Source organism: Lontra canadensis, unplaced genomic scaffold, assembly GCF_010015895.1.
Source record: "Lontra canadensis isolate GAN:19392208 unplaced genomic scaffold, GSC_riverotter_1.0 scaffold16, whole genome shotgun sequence".
Taxonomy (NCBI): Eukaryota; Metazoa; Chordata; class Mammalia; order Carnivora; family Mustelidae; genus Lontra; species Lontra canadensis.
In genome coordinates this window covers 11,959,910-11,986,344 of record NW_022631010.1, presented here as the reverse complement: position 1 = coordinate 11,986,344, position 26,435 = coordinate 11,959,910, and the positions used below count along the sequence as shown (strand labels likewise).

Here is a 26,435-nt window from a genome sequence, read left to right as displayed (position 1 = left end):
TTCAGGGGCTTCAGATTCCACTTAAACTAACATCTGAGTCTCTCATAGTAGCTTCCGAATCCCATGCATCACCTAGCTCTTACCTGCCTGTACGATCTCATCTTGTTTCCTCTGCCCCTCACTCAGCCTGCTCCATTCAGTGTCTCTGCTGCTGTTATCCCATAACTGGGGCCCTTCCTCTCCTTCTGTGCATGGCTGGTTCCTCTTTACCTTTGGGTTCTGGTTTCCTTATTCCTTCAACCTCGTGATTCTCCCTTTTAGCCCTCATTTTTACTTTCATAATAGCACTTATCACAAATTGTATTTACATAATTGATGGTTTGTCGTTGTTTCCTATTCTCTTCCAATAAACTTCCATCAGTTTCCAATAAACTTCCATCATCTAAGCTCCAGGAGAGCAGAAACTAAGCCTGTTTTGACCTTTTAGGGTTGTTACAGCCTAGGCTATGCCTGGCACGTAGTAGGTACATAACAGCCATTTTTCTTGGCTGGATGGAAATACGTTCATGTTTATTCTACATTAGGAGGGAGAGGAGATATCTAATTGGTAGAATTAGTTTTCTAACAAGGGCTTGCTTGGGATAATCAGGTAGGTCATTTTCCCAATGACTTCATTGGGACTTCAATAGGCTGCTGTTGTTGTCTCCCGATGCACCTAAAATAATGCAATAAATGATACTACTTAAAGGATACTGGAGAAATAGGTGGTGGCCAACAGTGAGGATGGCTAATGAGCCATTCAAATATCCTTTCTAACTTATTGCCCATAGCTTGCATTAAGATATTGATTCTGGCCACCCAACATAGAAGGGGAATTACAGGCTACTTTATTTTCATGTGGTTGTCACATTTTTAAAATTTCATAGCTATTAGCTACTACCTCTTCTTGACAGTCTTGAAAAAAAAAAGGAATACTGAGACTCTGACCTTCTTGACACTATTTGCAACAGCCTCCTTGTGGCCCAAGTCATCAGCAGAAAGTTCGTTTCCAAATTTGTATTCGGGGTGAGCTTCCTCCTCTTGGTCAGCTGTGTGCGAGACAAAAGGAAAATCCATGAAACCTAATTACTGCCCATCAGTCAGATCTTCAGAATCTTGGGTGGAGGGGAAGACGGAAGCTAAATGAAGATGGGAACATTTAAACAGGCAAATTTTTTTCAAGTAAAATTCTCACTAGCTCTCAAGTTCAAGGAGCACATCTTGTTAGCTGTTATTTCTTGCCCATCTAGCATGATGTTGGACACGCGTGTTGCTTAATGCATTTTTCTTAAGTGAGTACTGATTTCCATCCCAGTACACTCATTGTAAAAATTAAAGCCTCGGGGCGCCTGGGTGGCTCAGTGGGTTAAAGCCTCTGCCTTCGGCTCAGGTCATGATCTCAGGGTCCTGGGATCGAGCCCCACATCGGGCTCTCTGCTCTGCGGGGAGCCTGCTTCCTCCTCCCTCTCTCTCTCTCTCTCTCTCTCTCTGCCTGACTCTCTGCCTACTTGTGATCTTGGTCTGTCAAATAAATAAAATTATTTAAAAAAAAAATTAAAGCCTCAAGCACTCAGGAACAGCTGTGACTTTCAAAGGGTGTTATGATCTTCCCTGGGACTTAGGGAAATCACAAGGAAGGTATAAGAAGAGGAAAATACACTTGATCATTTTTAAAAAGAGATTAATGTGTATGTGAACATTATGGGTATAGTGACTTGTGGCCGGGAGTGGTGAGACATAGAAGAGAAAGAGCTTGGAAAGACTAGACTGCATCTGTACACCACCTTTGAACCCTGGCTTAGGTTTCAGAGACTCTAGAATCATTCCTAGGGCTCATGCTAACTGAGAGGCTGGAAATGGGAGCTAGATAAAGCTGATGGCCCGGGAGCATGGCCCAGGCTGTGAAAGGAGGTACAGAAGCACCAGTCCAGTCAGAAAGTGACAAGAACTGTGGCATCTTCCTGAGGCTGGTATCCTCCCAAGGCTGTCAGTGGAAAAAAGATATCCACTAGAAAATGACACATGTTGGTGTGAGATCTGGATTCCCATGATTCCTCATTCTGCAAAAAACTCCCAGGTTAGGAATTTGCCTAAAAACTTGTCAGGATCAGGAGAAACCCACAGGCCTCCGGTCAAGGCCAACATAAATCCACACTGTCACAAAACAGGGCTTGAGGGACCCCTGCTGGAAAAAAACCGTAAAATAATTTCTGAGTATGGACTCCTGACAGCGGGAAGCAGACCCGTAAGAAGTGGTGTTGTGTGTGTGTGTGTGTTTTAAGCAGTTTAAAATGTGTAAACAACTCAAGAATAAGATTTCATACCTCTAAGATGCATTTTTTTCACATAGTAATATTTCTGATGTTGTAACGTGTTCTTCTAATCGATGCTGTTTTACAATTACTTGGAAGCAGCTTTCTTTCCTAGTCCTTATAAAATAATGTTATCTTTCAACTGATGGTGTCTTAGATCTGGAATTTCTTGAGGGATTGCTTTTTGCAAAGTGTTATTCCAGACATGGAAAAAAAAGTGAGGCAAGATAGACAGACACCCTCCTGTTCTGAAACTGGTATTCTGATGGGTGGATGAGTGGAAGTAGATGATTACAAAGAGAAAAAAAAAAGTAGCTCATATAGGCCTTTGGCAGAAAAAAAAGGAATTAAGGAGCTGGAATAGGTCTTTAAAAAATCTAGCCCAGTGTGTCTACTTTATAGATCAGGAAATCAATCCAGAGATATGATTTACAAATCCAAGGTCACAGAGGAAGATTTGGACCTAGATTTCCCTGGATTCTTAGCACAATGCTCTTAACATGACACTGAGTTTGCATGATCTACAGTCTGTAACCGAGATTTTGAAACTTCGCACCATTACCAGTAAATTTCCAGTTCATACATCTTTTAGTCTAACCTGGCCAGCCAGATATAAACTACTTGAAGTCAAGGAATGTGTCCCATACAAGTAGTAGAGACTTGATTTTAACAAAGGGAGTGTCTGGGTGGCTCAGTCGGTTAAGTCGGTTAAAAAGGGAGTGTCTGGGTGGCTCAGTCTGAGTGTGGGTTGGGTTCAGGTCCTGATCTTGGGGTCCTGAGATGGAGCCCTGTATTGGGGTCCACACTCAACATGGAGTCTGCTTGTCCCTCTCCCTCTGTTCCCCCACTTCTCTCTCACGCTCTCTCGAGTGTGTGCTCCCTCTCAAATAAATAAATACTCTTTTAAAAAGAGGAAGAGTTGTATGAATGGATGCTGCCATTCCTTGATTGTGCAAGGGTGCAGAGACACACCCACAACCACCTATAGTTTTGGCATTCCCCACTGCTTGTCACACAGTCCTGGAAGCCATGTGTCCTTCGGGATCTAAATCCTGCCTAAGGAATGGGCACATGCTTTCATTGACCAAGGGCCTTTTCTGTTTTGTACAGACTCCAGGCAGGGCTAATCTTTCAAGTCATGCTTGGTTTCCTCTTACCTACTGTGCTGAAGTATTTAAATTAGAGACTCTTGTCATTCATGTATAGTAGGATCATACGGTGACACTGGGGTAATTATAGCCAACTGGTCGACCAGAATTAAGCCAGGCATCATCGAAGGAACCTAAGAATATGTAACTGGTATAGCAGAAACCTGTATACCCTTAAATAGAAATTCAAGTGGATGATTTTGTCCTCTCAGCTAATTGTTTTCATGTATGCTATCCCACATGATTATTTTTGTCCACACTGAACAACATGGAGCCACCAGAGCCAAAATTTTGTAGGAATAATGAGCATAAACATAAAAGGTGGGAAGTACCCTTAAGGATGATAAATGGAATCACATTGACCCTCATCTTTGATTAGTGTGTGTTCAAGAAATTTTACATCATTGACTTTCATCAGTTACATTTTTTTTTTCTAAAAGATATTTTAAACAACAATTTTGCATATTTGTGTTCTTTTCGTATTCCTGTATATTACATGGGCAGTATCGTAAGGCACGAAAGCTCTTGAACCTGGAGTCAGGCAATTCTGGGATTGACTCTTAGTGCCATTGATCACCAGCTGTGGGGGCATGTGCAGACTATGTTTACCTCTCAGACTTCCACTTCCTTTACCTAAAAAATGAATGTAATGATACCTGTTTCATTGGGCCATAGAAAGATTACATGGTGATGTAAACTGCTTCCTTCACAATTAGTACATCAACAGTGGTTGCAATTCATATTACTATTATTTTCCTTGTTAATTTAGTCCAGTATTCCGCAGTTTGTTTTACTGGATTGTAGGATCTAGTAATGTCTAAAATGTTTTCGACTAGCATCTGTAAAACTTAACCTAAGTTAAGGAACTGATTTTACATAATATTCATCTTTTCAAATTTTAGAAGTATTTTATTGACCTTTTCAAATATTCTTTTCAGGATTTTATTCTGAAATCATGTTCAGGTTTATTATTTGCCAAAAAAAAAACAACAACAAAAAAACCAAAACGTGAAATAATAGGGCAGCATGGTTGACAGCATTTTCCAAACACAGCTCCAAGAATACCTGCTCTCCTACATGCACTTCTAGAATGTGATCTTGCCCCTCGCCCACCCCCTCGGAGCTGGGCGGGCCTTAATTTTGCTTTGATGAATGAAATATACAGGCAATGATGATGGGCCAGTTCTGGGCATCGTTCTTAAAGTAGTTTAGCAGCTTCCATATTCTGCCTCTTGGAAGACTGGCTTTCACGGTGCGCCATCTAGAACCTTGGCCACCTTGCTGTGAGAAGCCCAAGCCACATGGAAAGGACAAAGGGAGGAGTTCTGGTCCTCAACCCTGCTGAGCTCCCCACAACAAATGCCAGCCACAGGAGTGGGCCATCTGGGACATCTGGCCCGACTGAACCGTCGATGACTCCAGCTCTGGATGTCATCTGCCTGCAAATGCATGAGAAGCTTAAGGGAAAATCATCAGTGTGAGCCCAGATGTCCCCACAGAACTATGGGAGAAAGTAATAATGTGTTATTTAAAGCCTCTAGATTTTGAGGCCGTTTGTTACCTAGTAATAGAAAATTATAATAGTCACCAATTAAATAATTGAATGTATCTTTGCCTTCTTGGACACTCATTGCCATGTACAATATATGAAAGTCAGTCAGTATTTGTGTTCTCTGGGAGCGGGGTTGAACCCCTGGTTTGGACACACAACACACACCGTCCCAGTGAATTCTGTTTCATGGTGAGCCATCTTTATAAAGTTCTCTTTTTTACTGAGATTAGTTAATTCTCACGACTTTCAGGTTTTCACCTATAGTAACAAACTTTCCTAAAATCTACTCGTATATTTCAGATTTTCATATAATAAGTGGAGAGAGTTTCTCCAAGTGTTTCTACATTATGTAGCCCCAACCATGACGTAAATACAAGACAACAGTCCAACCAGTAGACACAAAATTTTGCTAATCAATTTTCATACCACATAACGGAGAAAGGATTTTCTAAAACATTCCAGATCTTTCAAAAGGTCCATTTAAAGCCAATCATTATGGCTGTGGCTATATGGCCCAAGTAATGTAGAGGCTAGTAGCAAATATTCTGATTTTTTAAGCAAGGCTACCTTTGCTAAAATCACTTACCTGTCTTGGTAATTCTGGTGAGCTGGTTATTTGAAAGAATATTAACTGGAAATTTTAATACTGGCTTTGAATTTCCAGTTCATGTGTGTGCACAAACCCATCATTTCCCTGAGGGTCCCTATTTGTGTTCCTTTCATGGTAACTTGCCTTACTACTATCATCATTAACAATGCTGAAGTTTATGTTTTTGTTTATAGAAAGGATTACAAAATGTTCTTTTTATTCCAACCTCTTGCCTTCTATAGCAAGGATTCTCTGGCTCTGAATTTCGGATGAGCAGCTGACTGCACAACAGGAAGGGAGATGACTAAGCCACAAAAATCTAGTGCCCATGTAAACTGGAAGGAACATTTGGAAAAATATCAAAAAATACCAAAATATGAAAGTTTGGTACAGGAGTACACACTTGACTAATTAGACTTAAGCCATCACATTATGTAAAAAGACCCATGGAGACAAACTCATGTTTTTCTTATTTTAAAAATTATTTTTGTGAGCACCTGGCTAGCTCCATTGGAGAGCATGATTTCGGGGTTGTGAGTTCAAGGCCCACGCTGGGAGTAGAGAGTACTTAAAAATAAATAAATAAACTTGTAAAAAAATAGATTTTTGTGAAACATAAATTAGAAGAAAACTGACTCACCACTTTCTATTTCCTCTTCATTATCATCCTCTAGGATGCTAACCGGGGCAGCAGATTCTCCAGCTTCCATCATGCTTTTCAAAGCCTCGAGCTGTTCTGTTATTCAAAACAAATAGGAAGGAGATGGTGACAGATGCCAGATGACTTGCAAAGCCTGAGTCCTAAGATCAACACCAAGAAGGGAATGTATAGTCTAAGTCCCTCGTGGTTACATTCCTAAGGTCACTGTCTCACCCAGATCTGCTGGTCAGACTTCTCTTGGGATGTGCAACCTTCATCAACATTTGATGAAGGACTATGGGACGTCGGTGAAATGCCCAAAGTTCTGGTCCTAAATTGAGAGGAAGCCTCAGTCACTGAGAAGGATTTAAGTCTTGGTGCCAAAGGCCCACAGTTTCGAGAACAATGATGTTAAGTGACAGAAAAGAGACAGGCACACCGGAGAGTGATACAACTTCAGGGAAAAAATATCTGTGACCGACAGACCCGAGATTATTATTCTTACATATAAAAAGCCCTTATACGTCAGTAAGACAAAGAATTTTGAAAATGGAAAAACATGTAGAAGCACGTTATAAATAATGATATTATCAAGAAACGAGTTACTAAGAACATTACTATCAAAAAACTAGAGTCTCGTTCTCCTTCGACCCATCGGACACACATACGTACAAGCTGGCCAAGAGCCAGCAGTAAGCGTATCACTGGGAAACAGGCATTCTCGTGTATTGTGGGGATACTGTAAGTTGGTACACTTTTTCTGAAAGAAAGTATAACAAGATGCATCACAATACAAAAATGCGTACATGTTTTGGCCAACCAACGTGAATTGCACCAACTGATTTCAAGGAGAAGCTGTGCAAATCGGACAAAACAAACACTGACTTAGGTTTATCATTGTTGTTTTTATAGTAATGAAAAGCCATCGACTTGGGACTGGTTAAACAGTACCTTATCCCACACAACAAATTCTATGGAGTGTTACACACATCAGAAGTCAAGTTAGTATGTAGTAACATTAGTAGGAATGTAAGTATACTTAATTGATTTTATTAAAGATAAAAAAAAACAGCATATTTTTGAAAGATTTTATGTATTTATTTGACAGAGACAGAGCTCACAAGTAGGCAGAGCAGCAGGTAAGAGAGGGGTGTAAGCGGGCTCCCCGCTGAGCAGAGAGCCCAATGTAGGGTTCGATCCCAGGATGCTGAGATCATGACCTGTGCCAAAGGCAGAGGCTTTAACCCATTGAGTCACCCAGGATCCCCCCCAAAATCAGCATATTTAGACTGATCCCAGTTTTATAAGAAATGTATGTCTAAACATGGAGCTGTAGTACATGTATCTATGTGTAAAATACATAACTCAGTGCTATTTTATTATGTTCTGATATTTTTCTTTGTTGTTTTCATTTTCCCATGGTATTACTTTTGTAATAATAATTACTATAATTTAAAACTTAGATATAGATACAGTATATATATACACATATATATGTGTATACACACACAATGAAATACTACTCAGCCATCAAAAAAAGAAATCTTGCCATTTGCATGATGTGCATGGAAATAGAGTGTATTATGCTAAGTGAAATCAGACAGAGAAAGGCAATTATTATATGATCTCACTGATATGTGCAATTTAAGAAACAAAACAGAGGAGCATAGGGGAAGGAAGGGAAAAATAAAACAAGATGAAGCCAGAGAGGGAGACAAACCATAAAAGACTCTTAATCATAGGAATTAAACTGAGGGTTGCTGGAGGGGAAGAGTGTGGGGGTGTGGAGTAACTGTGTGATGGACATTAAGGAGGTTATGTGATGTAATAAACATCTGGGTGTTATATAAGACTGATGTGTACCTGAACTTTACTTCTGAAACTAATAATATACTATATGTTAATTAATTGAATTTAAATTAAAAAAATAAAACTTAGAATACCTAGGGTAAAAACACAATGCAATCATCCCCATATTTCACGTTACCAAGTCACTGAATTAAGAGACTAGCCGAAAGAAAATATTTTCAAAGAAAATCTCTAGGGAAAATACAGGGGAAATATCTATATAAAATCACTTCTCTCTCGCCACACATACACACATTTATGCATTCTCACATTCACCTAGGACCCCAAGATATGTGCATCTCACAGAGGCAAACTGTAAAGGGAAAGCTTTTAAAAGTACTTTAAAGCATATTAACTGAAAAAAAAAAAAGGGAGTTCCTTCTATCTTGGTAAATTCTAAAATGCCTCTTTCACTTTCTTCTCATTTTGCCTCGGGATCATTCCACATCCTGCATCTTGTGAATATATATGAATATGCTTTTCCCACCGCAGGAACCTACCCTTAAATGTCAGTGTGGCCACTTTGCTCTGAAAAGTATATGCAACACTGTTATGCTCCCTTCCTCCCCCAAATCAGTGGTTTTAAAATAGATTTCATTTTAGACAGCTGAACTGTCCAACACACAGTGTGTGCATGCTTTATCATTGGTGTGTCTTTGACTTACTTTTTTCAACCTCAGGTTTCAGCCGCTTATTTTTGATGAGTATTTTTCTTTTGAGGTCATTGGGGGATGGTAAAGGCCTGCCTGGTTCAAGCTAGAGAAAAACAGAAAAGGCTGAATTAAAGATGTGCTTCTTCAGTCTCATTCCCAGCCCAGTGTGAGCACGGAGGCCTGTTATACAGCCCAACATCCACTAGATGGCAGTCAGCACAGTTTTATGTTTTCCTTCCCCAACGCCTATCAGCCTACTGCAGGAAACTGCCTTAGACTGCAGACCTGACATCCACAGTCTCCCAGAGCTGTGCAGAGCCACTCCACCTTCCCCAGCAGGAGCTAGGTCTGACCTGGAGTGCTGCTGGGCAAGGAGCTCATGCTCAACTTCCGATCTTGCTCCTTTTATGTATCGGGTAAAGTACAAGGAGTCATTGAGGTGGCGGGGGTCACAATGGCTTTCCCGGGCAGAAGTCGAGGGCTCCCTTGATCCCCTTAAATGTTAGGTTGTATTAGGAAGCCTGTTTACTCAGTAGGCTGATGTAACCCCAATACTTGGGATTATGGTTTTGTAGGTTCAGTAAGAGAATCAAGAAGGGAGTGGTCAGTTACCAAAACCTGACCTCTACTGTGATTTCACTTGCCTGGATTTATGGCTGCAAAGGCAGTGTCCTTTCTTCTATCACCTCCGACCCATACAACTGCGCCATATCTAATCACCCCCTTCCCATTCTCTCATGCATACACATATGCACCCACCCACCCCTCCATCCACCTGTCTTTTCCATGCATCCACTTGTTTTTTCAAAAGTAATCTTTATACTACTTATTACATGCAAAGCACTATGCACTCCTATGTCTGTGTTGCCCCAAACAAGGCTCTTTGCCAAAATTCTGTTTCCTTCCAAAGCCTGCTGTAACCGGTCCATTCCCTGGGGATCTCTCCTGAACCTGGGTATCTCTAGTGTTCAATATGTCACAGGTCATCTTCCTCTGTAGCTCTAATTTTACCTGTGTTCTGTGTCTCCCCCACGGCCCCCCTCAAGACTGAAAGCTTTTCACTTCAGGGAGGTCCCGCTCCCAAGTGTATTCACATACGCTCCCCACATTTTCCACGTATGTGCATATCACTCTGCAAAGAACACAGTGGTCTTTCCACAGGAACAAGCACCTTAGCCCAGTCAGAAAAGTAAACAGAAGGTCTAGGTAAAACAAAAATAAAATTAATAAAAATCCGGGCTGTTTCTTAGTTTGGGTTCCCTCAGAATCAGTCTCTGAGAAAAGGATGTGAACAGACCCAAAGTCTCTTTGGGAGGCAGCCGCAGGAATGTCCAACTGGAGGGTGGGGGTTAGGAAAGTGAGAAAAAGGCGGCAAGCAGCCAACCCCAATGGGGTGTTATCAGGCGAGTTATCACTGAGGGGAGCAGGCATGTGGTCCTGCTGGGGAGCCTGGCAGCTGGTGTAGATCCCATGTTCTGGAGCTGTCCCTCCTGCTGCGTGAGGGGACTGCAGGGGAGGGGTGTGAGCTCTGTGGCCCTTCTGGCCTGTCCTTCCCATATGGGCAGAGCCCGCTCTGGTGACCAGAGCACCCCACCTCACTTGAAAAGCCGCAGGCACTGGCAGCCATAAGCAGGCCAGTGTACAGGGAAGATAGAGAGTGCTGTACGGACAGGGGCAGGGAGTCTGCAGCAGGGCAGCTGTCCACAGGCTGAGGACAATCAGGGGGTGGGTGCAAAGGATGCAAATATCCTCATGTCCTAGGCATTTTTTTCCCCCAGGTTTTTTGTTTGTTTGTTTTTAAATACTGCAGAGTACTTTACACTTAATCCCGTTAGCTCTCTTCCTATTCATAACATCTTGGGACAGTGGACCTTCACCACTTGGAGGTTATGGATCCTTGCAAAATGTGATGAACTCTGTGGAATAATTATGCACTAAAAAAAGTTGTATACAATTAGAATGAGGTCACAGACCTCAAAAAGCCTATCTGTGTGCCATAGGTTAAAGGTGCTTTGTTTTATTTATTTTTTAAAGATTTTATTTATTTATTTGACAGAGATCACAAGTAGGCAGAGAGGCAGGCAGAGAAAGAGGAGGAAGCAGGCTCCCTGCTGAGGAGAAATCCCAATGCGGGGCTCGATCCCAGGACCCTGGGATCATGACCTGAGCCAAAGGCAGAGGCTTTAACCCACTGAGCCAGCAGGTGCCCCAATCTCTGTTTTATGAAGCAAGTTACAGGTGTAAAAATGAAGCTCAAAAGTTGTAAGTATACCATTTTCCAAGTGGTTGTTGTTGTTGTTGTTGTTGTTGTTGTTTAAGATTTTATTGTATTTCTTTGAGAGACACAGAGAGAGAGTGAGTGAGCACGTGTGCAGGCGAACACATGAATGGGGGGAGGAGCAGAGGGGAAGGGAGAGGGATGGGAAAAAATCTCTCAAGCAGACTGCACTGAGCATGGAGGCTGACCTGGGGCTCAATCTCAGGACCCCGAGATCATGACCTGAGCTAAAACCAAGAGTCAGACACTCAACCGACTGAACTACCCAGGTGCCTCCCTCCCTCCACCTCCGCCTGATTATCTGTTTTGGAGTTGGGAACTTGAACGTCAGACTCTTTTGATTTCAATTTAGGGCACTTCTTAGAGCAGTGGGGTCCTATGGGTGCTGAACCCTATGTGCACATTTTATTCACCTGGAGGGTTTTTTAAAAAAACATCATGATCAGGCCTTACCCCAGATCAGTTAATTCAAAATCTCTGAGTAGGGCCCTGGCAAAGGTATTTTTAATAGTCCTTCTAGATGGTTCTATCAGGCAACCAAGTTGAGAACAAATGCTGAGCATAGACCCTTGGCCAGTGGGCATTTTGTAAAACTTAAGGACAGAGATCTCAAAAACCATAAAGGCCTTGAGACCCTTTAAATTAAACTGAACCAGATGTTTACTTTATGTCTCTCTCTACACATCTGTCCAAAGCACGAAAGCTTTCCATACCAATGAATTTAAATAAATACGAAGATCTTTAGTCCTCTAGCACTACTTGACCCTTTAGAAATGAATTTCAAAACAAATCCATTCAGGTTAGAAATATGGTTTGCTAAAAATACATACTGGATGTGATTCAAGTGCTTGTTTCAACAGGAGATCCCCAAATAGATCTTCGCAATATTTGGACATCTTGTACTGCTGATATTTGCTGGAGAGAGAGAGAGAGAGAACTGGCATTCGTAAATTCAAACATCCATTATGTGTCCAAGAACAAGAAACATCCATTCCTAGGTGATTCAAAACTCCAACTCTGCAAAATCCATACTTGTGCTCTTGATGCTAAGTGAGGCACTCAGTTACATGCCAGAGACTTTAACTGGAATGGTTTCAAAAGCAGATCCTAACCCCCTCCCCCCAAAATAAGAGCTGGTAGGCAGAATAAAAAATGGCTTTCAAGTTCATCAAGTCTGCTTTCCAATCCACTGCCACATCTTCCCGCTCAGCGGACCTTTGAGCAAGGTGTCCTGATCGCTCATCATTTAGAGGGAGCATCTCTAAAACACAGCAAGATGACTTGTTTTTTCCCCTTTGTATTTTCCTTTTTTTTTGAGGTTGGGGGTGCTGGTACTGGTTTGAGGCTTTTCTTTTTTTTTTTCTTTTCTTTTTTTTTTTTTTTTTTGCATAAGACCAAGGGTCCTTACCACTACCCTCAAACCATTCAGCTCTTTAAAACGATGTAGAGCAGCAGTGGGAATCGGGTGGTAGATATTTCAAATAGAACCCGTCATTATACCTGCAGTGATTTTCAAAGGAGAGAATTACAGGATATTCGGATGTGACAAATGCGGTTTCCTTGATGGCTTGAATAACATCCTTTAAAGATAAAAAGTGTTAATGAGAGAGAAGAGCCAAAAAACAAATTAAGGCACCTGAACCCATTCAGAGACTATTAGTTTTGGCTTTTCAGAAAGTCCTTTCTGGCAATTAAGACCTGGAGAGCCCATTCACCTTGATACCGGCACAGGGAGAGCCCCCTTGCGGTTAGACCCAAGCACAGCTAATGGTTAATGACAATTTTTTTTCAAAGCTACCGTTGACTGCTCCAAAATTATGATGCTATTAACTGACAAGGAATTTCGTCTCAAGGGCATGCTGACTCCTTGCTCGATTACCTGGCAAGACAGGTTCAGAGCTCATCTTTCTTGCTGAAGAGCAGGTGGGGTTTTGGCTACGTTTCATTAATTCGATGAAGATTCCTGTGACATTCGCAACATCCCTTGTTTCTGATTAGCCTGATGAAAATGGCGGTGGGGGGAGGGGGCAGGTGACGAGGGAGGCTGTTCTCCTTGATCAAGCAACGTGTGAGGTGAGACAGGTGGTATTCCGGCTGCCCCTTTCTGAACTGGAAGCTCAGTCATCTGAAACCCCCTTTGAACAAGCTGAGCATATCCTTCCCACAGATGGCTGGCCTTGCTCTTGGCTTAGCTTTAGAAAGCGTGGTTTCAAACCAATGTTTCTACAACCACAGCATCATACTTGGTAAAAATCCCCAAATTCTTACTGGCTTATTGCTAACCATAGGGAAAATCCCACCATTCAGTTAAATTGTTAAAAATTATACAACAGTAATCTAGGCTAGTCCCTTTGAAACCCATCTAATGCCTTGGGTTAGAGAATCATGGAGTGTTTTCGGGAGCATCCTTATGCCTAAGGTGGTCCTTTAATTATTCTTGCTTCAAGTTTTTTTAGGTGAAAACTTCTGTGACCTTGCTTGCCAACTTGAGTTGACCAAGAATTACTCCTTGAGGAAAATTTTGACTCTGCCCCGGGGTTCTCCTTTGCTCACCTCCAAGCTGAGAAGAAATAGCCTTCTTTTCAGCTAAGCTTCTTTATTAGGCCCCATAATTCTCTAAAGAGGACAACCCTTCCTGTCAGTTTAGTTGGCTGTGCAAATTCATGGCTTCCTACTGGAATACATTCTTGGTATTTCTCAGGCAGCGCAATTCCTTCTCAGGGACATAACCCTGAATTTGCTGCTGCTCAAATTCACCAACATCTGGCTAAGAGAAATGGTATGCATGGAGTGTCATAGGTATAGGGCCCAGGCATCTTTTCTTACAAATACCTCTGGTGATTTCCCACACGCAGGCAGGGTCGAGAACCATTGCTCCAGATGTTGCAATAACCACCCCAAATTGCACGCAACTGACAGAGACAGATGTACCTGAACAGTGGCCAACCACAGAATTGCATTTTTTTTTTTACTTGTCATTTGGCAGGCTATCACTGGAGCATATTGTGAAATGCTGTAAGAAACTAACCTTCCAACTGTACACAGAGATCACCAAAAGGCCATTACTGAAATGCCTGTTTGTAAAACTGTAGATGCCTCTCTTTGAGGGTCCTTGGGGAAAAGCCTTCTTTCTGGCATCAGGACTGGGAACAACTACGCTTCTTTGGACCAATGGGCCAGGTTCTATTTTGCAAAGCTTGTGAATCATCATGTTTCTCTCCTTGCCATGAATTCTAAGACAGTTTGGAACCTGTCTGTGGCATGGCTTGGAAGTTTATAGGACTTGATATTGAGGATACATCAACTCTAACCTAGTCAAAGTAGCTTCTTGCTCTGATAGGCACTATATATAATCTATTTTATTTTCTGTATTCTATTTATCTTCTTATGCCATTTTGACGTTCTTCAGAAATAACGCAAAATAAGCAAGAAAACCAGACTTTTTAAAAGTAGTTAGAGTCGGGGGATTCTGACAGAAGAAGCCTCATTATATGGCACTGTCATCATCTGAAAGCAGCAAAGTCAGAAAAGGAAGGTGCTATGAAGTGGAGAAAACATTTTTCTTGACTTTCTCTTCAAAGCTGGAGGAAAGGAATACGAAGGTAAAGCACTTGAGAAAATGAATAATTTGTTTTCTCTACTTCATCTATCTCTACGATAGTCTGGAAGAGACTATGACTATTTTGAAACTTACCTTAAAAAGGATATCTGTACACATTGCTTTTCCATGAGTTATTATCGGTTCTTGGTCTTCACCTTTTCCATCCCAACAGTCAAGTTCAACGCATCTAGGCACATAGTGAAATTACAAGACTTAGCCTTTACAATAAAATACTGAGTGCGTGTGCAAATTAAAAGGAGAGACATCAAAATAAGTTGTTTTCTTATAGAAGCAGAGCATGGGATGAGTTAAGTAACATGATTATTTCATGGAGTATGCAGGTTAATATCACATTATATTCTTTATCACGTTGCTGTCATGAAAAAGGGACTGTCAGAAATGAATTTCAGACTTTGGAGATACAACCACCAGTGAGGTTCTGGAAGAAATTCCAGTCATGACAAATCCACAATGAAGGACAATTTGGGGACAACTGGGAACATCTGAATGTGGGCTGGGTTTTAGATGACGTTAAAGAACAGTTTTGAAAAATTTTGTTAGGTGAAATGATATTACTTTGGCCATAAAAGAAAATGTTCTCATTGTGTCAAGTATTCAGAGGAAGAAGTAGTGATGTCATTTCCTTAGAGTGTCCCCATCCACAAAAAATAGTGAGTTATTAAAAATAAGGTACGGCTATTAATAACCAAGGAAAAATATCATAATGTAACTACATTTCTTATTTTTCACTTTCAGCATTTTTTCCATATTTTAAACTTCAAATATTTGCCAATTTCCACAGAAGGAAAATCATTTTCAATAATCTTCATTCTCAGAGAATGACATTTTAAGACTTCTAACATTAAGTAGAGCTAAATTTGCAAATGCTTCAGACCAATAAGAAACTTAACATGACTTCTTGAAAATTTTTTTTTCAATTTTGCGGGGGGGAATATTTGTTTACTTATTTGAGGGGGGATATTAAAAAATTTATAGTAAAAACTATCTTTTGGCCCATAGGAGGATTCTAGAACTTTCTGGAGCAAAGATTATCTGTTCTTTTTCAAGGTTACATGACCAGCATAATCAATTAAAGAGAAGGAAAAAATGTCCTTTCGTTTGGAATACTACCTCCTACTTTTTTAGAGAAAAATCTTAAATTGAAGGGCATCATATTAAAAAAAGGAACTGTCCTGAGTTTCTGACCTGCAACCAGCCAGGAGAACCTGTCTGTACATTTCTACTGAAGATTTCCCGCCAAACTGTCGGCCCGTGAGATAGGTGTTATGGGAAGAACTGATGAAGTAGTGGGCCAGAGGATGGTCCATTTCTTGGTAAAGTTCTAAACGATCCAGGAAGACTGGGGCATTTTCATCTGACATCAGGTATCTGCAAAACCCATCGCTTGATATGAGGCCTGGGGGAAGAAAGAACAGCTAGTAGATATGTGGCTCGGAAGATATACCTCTCACATTTTTCTTCATGTAAGTTGAGGCAGCTTAATCTGGAGTAAACGCTTCTCGTTCTCTTTCCCAAGAACCTTCATCCTTTGGAACTTGAACAAAGTAACAGAGTTGCACATGACAAGTAACCTAACTCATTCCACAAGACAGGGCACTTTCTGCTTTTGTAAGTAGGATGACAGAAGCACAGATTCCCTGAGCTCAGAATCGTAGCGCCAGGAGTTGTAGCGACCAGGGGTCAAGGGGAGCTTTTTCAGTTCTGCTTCTACCACTCACTCCCTACGTTCTTGGGTCTCAACCTCCTCTTCTGGCAAATGGGGGAGAAATACTGGCCACACCCGCTTCCCAGGACTATCCCGAATGATAAAGGACAAGACATAAGAGAGGGAGTCTTAAAAAAGTGGAAAAGACGGGGGCACCTGGGTGGCTCAGTAGGTTAAGCATTGCCTCTTGAACTCAGCTCAGGCCTTGATCTCAGGGTTGTGAGTTCAAACCCTACGTTGGGCTCAGGTGGAAAACCTACAACTGTAGGGCACTACTGTTCTCACTGGATTGGAGAAGGAATGAGCAACCTCTCTGGGTTTAAACAATTCATTTCTCCTATTTTCTCTATGCACAGGGTGTAGGACTAGTAAGAAGAGTATTTAGTCATCACTGAAATGTGCAGTGGCCCTAAGAGCCACTGTTCATTTTGGTCAGTCCTTTCTGATACAAGGCTGGTCCCCTGTGGTCTCAGGAGAAGTGATCAATATTTCTACATCTCCCACCCCATCAACCACCAACTGCCTCAGGCTTTTGGGATTTTTTGTTTTTTTTTTAGCCTTTTGTTTTTACTTAAGCATTTGCAAGTTATGAACTGATTTCAAGCTTATAAATAACTTATAAGCTTATAAATACCTATGGACGCAGACTACAACTTCATAACATCTTCCCTTATTTACTGTTCATTTTTCCAGAGGAATACATAATTACGGATGCCTCTGCAGTACCCTGGCCTCCCACCCTCCATTCTACTGCAGTTCCTCTTTCTAGTCCCTTGTAGACAACCATTCCCAACTTTTTGTATTGAACATTCTCAAAATGGCTTTGTAACTCTACTACATACGCCTGTATCCAAACCATAGGTAGTTGTGAATATTTAAAAGATTGTATAAAAGATAGTCCATTATTTGCATATGCAAATTTGCTAATGTTACATTTTCTTATAACTGATTCAGTTAGTATAAACAGCTCTTGGTCATTTATTTTCCCCTGAATAATGTAGCGTAGTAGGTATAGGGGTGGTATGTAGGACTGTAGAATGTAGAATAGGTCCATGTCTGAATACATCCATTTATTATCCATGATTCTGTTGATGGGTATTTAGGCAATTTCTAATTATAATTAAACATACTACAATAAAAATCTGTGCACCTGTCTCCTTGGGCACACACATCCATTCTAAGAGCAAGTACTTTTGAAGGCACTGGGACAGAAGAAGTGATGGGAGACACAGACACGCCCAGCCTTCACAAAACATACTATGGGAAAGAGAACAAATAAATTAGCAAATAAATATAAGTATAATGTAATGTCATGCAAGTGCTAGAAAGAAATAGAAAGCAGGGAATGAAGGTGATCAAGAATGCCCAAGATGCTGTGTTAGATATAGGGCCAGCAAAAGCCCTTCTGAGGAGGTCACACTGATGAATAGGGAGCAAGCCGCATGCAGTCTGGGGAATCATCCCAAGTAGGACAAGCAAGTGTGAAGACCTTCACACAGGAGTGTGTGACCGAAGGGAGAGGGAGTTAGAAATGAGGCTAGAGAGGAAGCCGAAAGCTACATTAGTTGGCCTGAAGTCTTCGCTAAGTACTGTGGGTTTTACTCTAAGTGTTTTGGGAAGCCTTGGGAGGGTTCCAAAGAGTGGAATAATATGATTAGATTTAGTTTTCAATGGTTTAGTCTGGCTGCTGTGTGGAACATAAACTGTAGGGCACCGAGTAGAAAGAAGATTAGTTAAAAGTCAGTTGCCATCATCTAGGACAACATGATGTAGGCATGGATAGACCAATGAAGGTAGAGATGGTGAGAAGTGATTTATTCAGGACTTATTCTGAGGATAGATCTGGGAGGTTTTACTGATGGATCAGAAGTGACATGAAAGAACAACAACAACAAAAGAACAAGAGCAAGTCAAGGAAGATTCCAAGAGTTTGGGCCTAAAAATTCAGGTGAATCATGGTAACATTTATTTTCCAGGCTGAGAAGGGAACAGGTCTGAGGGCAGGGAGAATCAAAACATGTTGTACATATACATTTGAAATGCCCATCAGTATCCAAATGGAAGACTCTACTGCAGGTCTGTAGTTGAAGTTAGAGGTCAGAAGTGGAGAATTTGAAAGTCATGTGTGTAGAAGAAATTTAAAGCCACTGACTTGGGTGAGTGTGCTTCCTCTGACATCCAGAGCTGGGAACAAGATGGGAGGTTCTCTAGGATACATACCTGGAGGTGGATAGGCTGGGCTGTAGAAGGGCATGTTTTCTACTCTACCCCTCATTGCCAAAATATTCAAAAAGGTGGTTGTTTGTAACAGTTTAAGCTCCTCCCGGAAGTTTATAATGCCTTTGCACCCCATTCTCACCCATACTTAATAATGGCAGACTTTAACATTTCTGTCATTTATGATTTGGTGAAGCTATGATTTTTAGATGCATCACTGCAATTTCACAGACATTAGGATCTGGAAGGACTTTAGAAATAATGAAAGATACACCCCTATCATAACATTTATCATACTGCCAAGGAACTACTGAGCCTTGTCCTTCAACAGATCACAACTGTCTTACTTTTGAATCCCTAACATCTGGTCCAGGACTTGGCAATCAGTCAGCCCTCTGTAAACTTCAAGAAATGAAGGTAGGGGAGCGGAATATTAGTTGAATGACTGTATGAGCTCCACTGTGTTACGAGCAGGGAAACTGAGTCCCAGGAATAGGGTCCCTTGCTCAAGGTCACACACTGACAGGACAGCAACAAGAATCAGATCAAATATTGCAAAGTGTTATATGAGCTATCAAGCCACCCCTTCCTTCACTTTAATCCCAAGCAGTGTAGAATAAATACTACTACTCAGAGTGTTGGCATAAAGGTAAATAAGGAAGCACTCATGCTGGAAGGAGTTATTTGGGGCCCTATAAGGAAGTATAAGTGTATGACGATTTGACTTGGAAACAGATCAGGCTGGGTCATGTGGTGTGGCGGGCCAGCATGAATATACATGGGTTCCATGTGGGTCCAGAGTTTATATAAACCTTTTAGCCACATTCACTGAGATACAAAGAAAAAAGGACATGGAAACTGAGGCCATACTATCCAGGGACACATGGGAAACATAGAACTTGAACCTGAATCTCCCTTCAACCCCCCACTGGGACACAAGGCTGAGGACCTCCTGTCCAATTATAGTAGCATCACCTCTCCCATCCTTTGCAGGTGCCTCCCTCTGCTACAAGACTGATCTTCAATTTCCTCTCCACGCCTTTTCTTTGTCAAATACTGGAATGGACAGCACACTGCTTCCAATGTTTCATTGAAAGAGACAAATATTCAGAAACCCTAATAACTGATTCCTGACCATTTAATTTCCTATCAGTTGCATTTGTATTCCACAACAGAGGTCAAGTGATGGGTAGGCTCATCAAATCATGTATTAAAATTTACTCAGCTTGGCAAAACAAAAGGGAAAAAGAGAAGGTATAAACTTTTAAAACACGTAAAATTCTTTCCAAGCTGGCAAACAGAGACCATATGGGCATTTTTGCAGTTTAAGCATTAAGTAATACCAAAGATCGAATGTGAGAGATTACAACGGGGAAAATATCACTAACATGTGTTTAAAATACAGTAAGTTTACATTATGCCTCAGGCAGCATGGGCAAATTTTAATGTAAGGTAAAATTTATACTAACTTAAAACAGGGAAAAAAAAAATCAGTCCATTAAAAATTCTTGGCTCTAGGGAGCTCCAAAGCATTTAAAGATGTCGTTAACTAAAAATCCAAGAATGTTTAAAGTTGCATATAGTCTTGCTTTTTCTTTAATAAAGAAAATTGTCTTTTTTCACTTTTGTTACCTTTTTTCTTCAAATCTTCAACGGGCTCATACATCTCGATGATCTGCATTGCCCTTTTAGCATCGTAAAATGGGAATAAAATTTCATTCAGTCGAGGGTCTCGTTGATGCTATGATGAGAAAATAACCTCATTTAGGTTGGCATTTCTCACCCTTGGGTCATAACACATCATTAAAGTACGTAATTTCTAAAATAAGGTCTATTTAGAATATCACATTTATAGTTACAAAGATAGGATCTCACTGTCCTACTGTCTTTCTCCCTAAAATATACTTCAAAAAAAGTCCAACTTTGGGAATGCTTTGTTGGTTTCCCTCACTGAACTAAAAAGAGAATACAGGATATATATATTTTTTCCTTCATAAGCTCAAAGATATATAAAATGGTGTGCATGTAAATTGTACTGTCTTCTAGTTCCCATATCACAGGTGAGAGATTTAGCATAAATATCTATAAAAAATGAGGTCAAAAATCTTTCGGGGAAAAAAAAGGGAAAAACAAAAGCAAAAACCAAAAAAAAAAAATAAAAAACCAAAAGCCAAAAAACAAAAACCCAAATAACTCAAATTGCTAATGTACTAACTTAAGTGCCCAAAAAGAAAAACAATAGTAACAACAACAACAACAACAAAAATCCCTAAGGTTAAAACAGGCAAACATCATTTCATTTTCATTTTTTTTTTTAAACATAAAGAAAAGTTTTCTCGGGCAGTCTGCAAACTTCATTTTCTTGAGTAAATGTTTATCAAATCAAATCAGTTATAATGATGACAATTAATCAGCACAAGGATATGTATCAATTATTGACAATATGAAAATCTGCATTTGAATATCAGTAGTTCAGAAAGTCTTTTACACTATGAACTAGAACTGGGTTTGCGCTGAGGAAATTTTCTGGGCAAGGCAAGTCCCTGAATGATTAAGGCACCTAGGAAGCTGGCGATGCCATTCTTTTCAAATCAGCACCTGGATGCTCATGGTACTATTGGAGACACCAGGAAAAATGCCATTTCTGCAGTTCTGTCATCCAAACTTCACAGCAGTGGCGAAAAAAGTGCAATTTACTGACTCAGCTACAGTTTTTTCGTGTGTGTGTGTGTGTGTGTGTGCTCTGTGTGTGTGTGTGTGTGTGTGTGTGTGTCTATATCTGGAGGCAGTGGGTCCATGAAACTTCCTTAATGTTCACTGTGATTTGGACCCTGTCATTCATCAAATATGTAACTTCCATGGCAATAATGGGAGATAAGCAGATGTGAGCAAAACCTGGCCAACAGGTAGAACCTTGGCAACATTTCTTTACCCAAATATATGCACAGATGTTGGAAAACAGTATTGAGATGTTGTTTGAGAAACAACTGTGAAAGGTTCATATGGATTTCCCTTCCCCATTTGTTGTGAAATGAAAGTTTGAAAAGTGGGTAACACAGAATGAATGCCTTTGGCCAACGCAACACGCACGACGTGATTTCCTCCAGCACTGGTGGCCTAGCCTAATCTGGTCCTCCCACCTCTTCGCCCAGCCAAGAGTGTTAACTCATAAGGAATCGGTATCTTTTGGTCAGTTTATCCCAATGAAGCATGCTTCTGTTGTAATCTAAGAAATTACAGCTCACAACAGCTCACGTCCATGCACGTGCAAGAGCAGAAACTTATTTTAACAACAGGCCTGTAAACCATAAAAAAATAAAACTCGTGGGGCGTGCAGAGAGAAACCGTGAGGTGGACCGTGGAAGGCCAGGCACGTGAAGGCATGCTACAATCTTATTTATGAAACAGAGGGGCATCATGCAATTCTAGAGCCCGCTATTCGAGGCCATGACAAGCACCACCCCTCCGGTGAGAAGGCATCGCTTTTAAAAACCAACAATTACACCAACGAACAGAAAACTCTTTCTAGGCACATTCCTTCTCCCGTCTCTGTAAAATACCGTTGCGGAAGAAGATGGCGATGGGAGGAAAAGTCCTTTTTAGACCCCACTGTAGTCATTTTCATGGTTGGCCACTATGTTATGCTTCCTTATTAAAAGTAGGTTTTGTTTTTTTGTTTTTTGTTTTGTTTTGGTTTTTTTGTTTTGTTTTTGATTCAAAGATATGCTCATTGGTAAGAATTCTGGACTCATGGAGATGATGGGGGCAAATCCATATGAATTTAAAAAGTGAGAGAAGGAAGAGATTAAGCTGCAGAGGAGAGAAGAGATTATATTAGATAAAGAAGGAGGAACCCAGAAGCTCCTAGGTGCTTTTTATATGCCTATATATGCCTGTGAGCTCAGTGTGACTTATAATGTGACCTGCTGATGGCAGCAGTGGCAGCACCTGGCCCTAGAAGTTAAAATGCAGATTCTCAGGCCCCACCAAAGACCTACCAGATCTGATTCTCTGGGGTAGAACCCATGAATCTGTGTTTTTAACAAGATTTCCAGGTTATTCTGCTATGTTCAAGCTTAAGAAACACTGCTCTAACATGTAAAAGTATGCATTTTTAACATATTTGTATTATCAGTAACACAAAAAAAACCAACCAACCAACCCAAAGATCTACATCCTGCAAGGATAGAATGCTAAATCTTTGAGATGTCCTCCTAATTAAAGCCCGTTGAAATTTAGTCGCAGGGCACAATATTCACTAGAACATCCTGTCTATCAGAAGCAAAAGTCAGGAAAACCAAGCCCTAAAATGGATTTACCATCATCCCCTAATTGTACATTTGCAGCAAACAAGCATTAAAAGCAGACAGTACGAAACCGTATTTGTCTTTGCATCGTCCACCAGATAACATGATCTTTGCTTCATTAAAGCTTTCATGTTTCACAAAGAAAGCACAGCACACCCTGGATAGTCCGAAGGCAAGGAAGAAGATAATAAAATTTGCATTAGAGTCACAAAACGATCATGTTTATAGGAAATAACAAAGAGGAAGAAGATCACTCCCAGGTGAACTCAGAGTAATGAGGTCGCAGAAGAGTCCCACGCAGTCGTAAGCACAGTGGGGCAAATGGTCTACAACTCTGAGGGTTCTCTGGTTTTCCGTAGGGATTTGGGGGAGTAATGAACCCATGACATTCACCTCTGGACCTCCAGAGCACTGTAAAGTGAGATCTAAAAAACTTCTGAAAGTAGGTCACAGAACTGTGCCCACGTGCATGAGGAGACAGGGGTCATCACTCCATTAGTATGTCCTTACTCTTACTGAGAAAAAGCATCATCTGGCTTTAACCCAAGCAGCATTGGAAGAGACAGATGTTGACCGAAAAATATTCAGATGAGATACAAAGAAGATAAAGGAACAATTTGCAAGAGGGGGCTTACCCGAAACACTAAATACCTCCTTTTCTTCCTGTGTCTATGTATTAAAGAATAAAGATATTATAAATGGAAAGTGATCACAAGCCCTTTCCTATGCAACAGCAAAATAAAACAAACAGGTCTAGCCCTAACATGATCATATAATGTGTGTGAGGCAGGGGGGAGATCACTAGCAACAAGTAAAGCCGATTCTGGAAAATTGTGGTCTTCTCAGACCTTTTCCTTCTTTTTCTCATCTCGATCTCTCTCTCCAGGCCTCCATGCATCTCCTGATTCTGTAGGCTGTCCCCATCAGTTATTACATTTGTGAGAGAATAAAGGTAAAACTGAAAGCAATTTGGCTTCTTATTGGAAATGTGGAAAGAGAAGTGAAATTAACTAAAGCTCAGGGACATTAATTTGCTCCACCACAGATAGCTGAGTTGGAAGCAGTATCTAACCACATGGCAACTCACAGTGTGTATATCTCTACAGGCTTCCTCCGACTCTGGTTTACTATTTTCATAAAACAGGAAGGAGAAAAGTTTCTCTTGGTCCACTGATGTGACCAAGAGGCATAGCTGTGGCAAATTTTTAGATCTGAGTGCTGGATTTCCATGACTAAATCCATCACGGAGAATAACAGAAGGTATGTGATGCTCACACTCTTCCCATCCATACTAAGCATTCCAATGAGGAACCTATGTAATTCACTAGGGCAGTGCTTCACAAACTTTAATATGCAGACAAATCACCTGGAGATGTTGTTAAATGCAGATTCCAAGTCAGTAGGTCTGGGGTGGGACCCAAGATTCTGCATTTCTAACAAGCTCCCACAGGATGCTGCTGCTGGTGGTCCATGGATCACGCTTTGAGGAGATACTGAGAAGCAGATGAGGAGAAGGTCTAAAGCTACTAATGAAAGTATCCATGGATAGGGAGGAGGTGGTACAAACCCCTACGTGGTGACCAAGAAAGTAAACGGCCAGTACTCTCTTCTCTCATTCCAGCTTCCTGAAAATACACATGAGTACACTGAACATAAAATTTTATCTAGAGAGTAAAAGGATTTACAAGCTGGAAAGTGGTGGGAGGTAGCATGACTTTTTCCCTATTACTTATTCTAATGGTTAATGCTGGTATACATGTGTCTATTAATTTTTGCTCTGTCAGTCTGGTTATTCTGATGAACTCTTACTCAAAGAGTTTTTCAGTTGATAATTTTTGATAGGGTAATCAATCATCATCTTCAAATGATGAGTAGAACCTTGTCCTTTTGCATTCACGAGACTCATTTATTTTTCCTATCTTATTGCATAATATGGTGCTTCTAACACAATGTTGAATTTTGGCTTGTTGACATGATGTAGCTAAGGCATTTTGAAAACATTTGGATCTAAGCTTTTGGAGCCATAGACTCTTACACTGCAATGCCTGCTTCCTTCTTGAGTGAATGCTGTCTCCTTTCATTATGGGTTTTGAAGGTGTTCTGCCTAAAGTGTGCTTCTGATTTTGGAAAGAGAAGAAGGGCCACTGTAGGACCCAAAAGAGGGTACAAGGAACTGGCAGAATGTTTTCTAACTCTGACAAACTTCTTCAAGGGTACCTTCAGATTGCTCTCTAGTCTTTCCAATTCCATTTGCTAGGATAGAAAAGGATGAGATTTGGGCACTTAGATTAAAAACAAAGGCTGTACACATTCCTGGACAATCTTACAGTCTCTATGATCTAAAGAAATAAGAATCACACTGATTCCATGTGTCCCACCCCAAAAGGAAAGGTGCTTCCTTACCATGAGTGAGAAGCCAAACAGAAGAAAATATAACAACACATGAGTGCTACTGGCCACTGTGATATTGATGTATAAAAGCTTATCAAATAATAAGCATTTGAAGAAAGAATTTGGATGGCAGAGCCAGGAAGCATGGATCGATCATATCTTTTAAAAATTAAATGTTACGTCTTAGACTCACAAAAATGACAAGTGATGATGGGGTAGGCTTACAGAAACAACCCATAAGAGAAAAGGCACGAGATAAGAGCCCATGAATGTTGCGCCTGTCCTCAAGACTTCAGAATTTTTCTTTATTTTCAGGGTGACATACATCATAAGGTCTCTGTTGTGTTTACTAGATGCCTGCACACCAGCTTCATCTCAGAGTAGGCAAAAGACCTTGTTCCTAGGAAGGAGCAAACCAAAGATATAGATTTTCTCCGTGCCTCCCAACAGTCTTCCCTCTTTAGCAAAAAGCAAGACTTTCCTGCCCATCTCACCAAAACTTAAGATGATCAGTGACCCAAAGTGCATGAAGAAGCTGAAGGAAATAAAAGAATACATCGTAAAAATAAAGCAGAAGAGGGGGAAGGAATTAAAGGAAACAAAGCAAGGCAACTTAACTTCTGAGTGATAGTGGCACAGGAATGTGGATAATATCTGGGTAAAGATTATGAACATAGTATTCACATGACCAAAAACTATTGGGGTGGGAAAACTTGAAATGTCTTCAAGTGAAATCAATTCTGTATTGTACTGAGAGGCTTACTAAAAGTAGAGGCATCTGTGTGATAAACGGAATAGCTAGTCTTCCCAGCACAAAGGCTATAGGCTCTGGTTATTGTAGCATTGACGGGGCGAGCCTACCAATGGGAAGTCACTGAGCCCTAACAGGGCAAGAAAACAGAAGCTCTTTGGCAAAGATGTGATTTGTCTTCACAAACTGCCAAATCAGTCTGTCGGCTGCTGCCCATTCTTTGGGGTGACACCTCATGTCTGGTGTGATACTCTTTCTTCAAAGCTTCTCTCTTTATATGGTATAATGGCTAAATTATACTAAAAACATTGTTTTGAAATAAAAATATATTGTCCATTCCATTAATGTGCTAGGGAAAAAAAAAAAAAAGGACATTTTCCATTGTGGATTAGCAAGAGCTTCAGCGGGTTTCACTGAACAGAACAATCTTTCGTACATGTAAA

At 40.7% G+C, this 26,435-nt stretch overlaps 1 protein-coding gene across 6 annotated transcripts in view; it reads right to left on the bottom strand.

Moving 5' to 3' along the window:
* Window positions 1-26,435, bottom strand: part of PLCB4 (phospholipase C beta 4) — a 413,791-nt gene that overhangs the window by 65,901 nt on the left and 321,455 nt on the right. For all 6 annotated transcript variants that reach the window (XM_032859166.1, XM_032859167.1, XM_032859169.1 and 3 more), the window contains 8 exons: window positions 20,176-20,284; window positions 15,807-16,017; window positions 14,694-14,787; window positions 12,500-12,579; window positions 11,830-11,914; window positions 8,734-8,824; window positions 6,221-6,316; window positions 928-1,028 (listed from right to left, as the gene is read on the bottom strand). In XM_032859166.1, coding sequence (XP_032715057.1) covers window positions 928-1,028; window positions 6,221-6,316; window positions 8,734-8,824; window positions 11,830-11,914; window positions 12,500-12,579; window positions 14,694-14,787; window positions 15,807-16,017; window positions 20,176-20,284 — 867 coding nt within the window. The remainder of the gene's footprint in view (window positions 1-927; window positions 1,029-6,220; window positions 6,317-8,733; window positions 8,825-11,829; window positions 11,915-12,499; window positions 12,580-14,693; window positions 14,788-15,806; window positions 16,018-20,175; window positions 20,285-26,435) is intronic.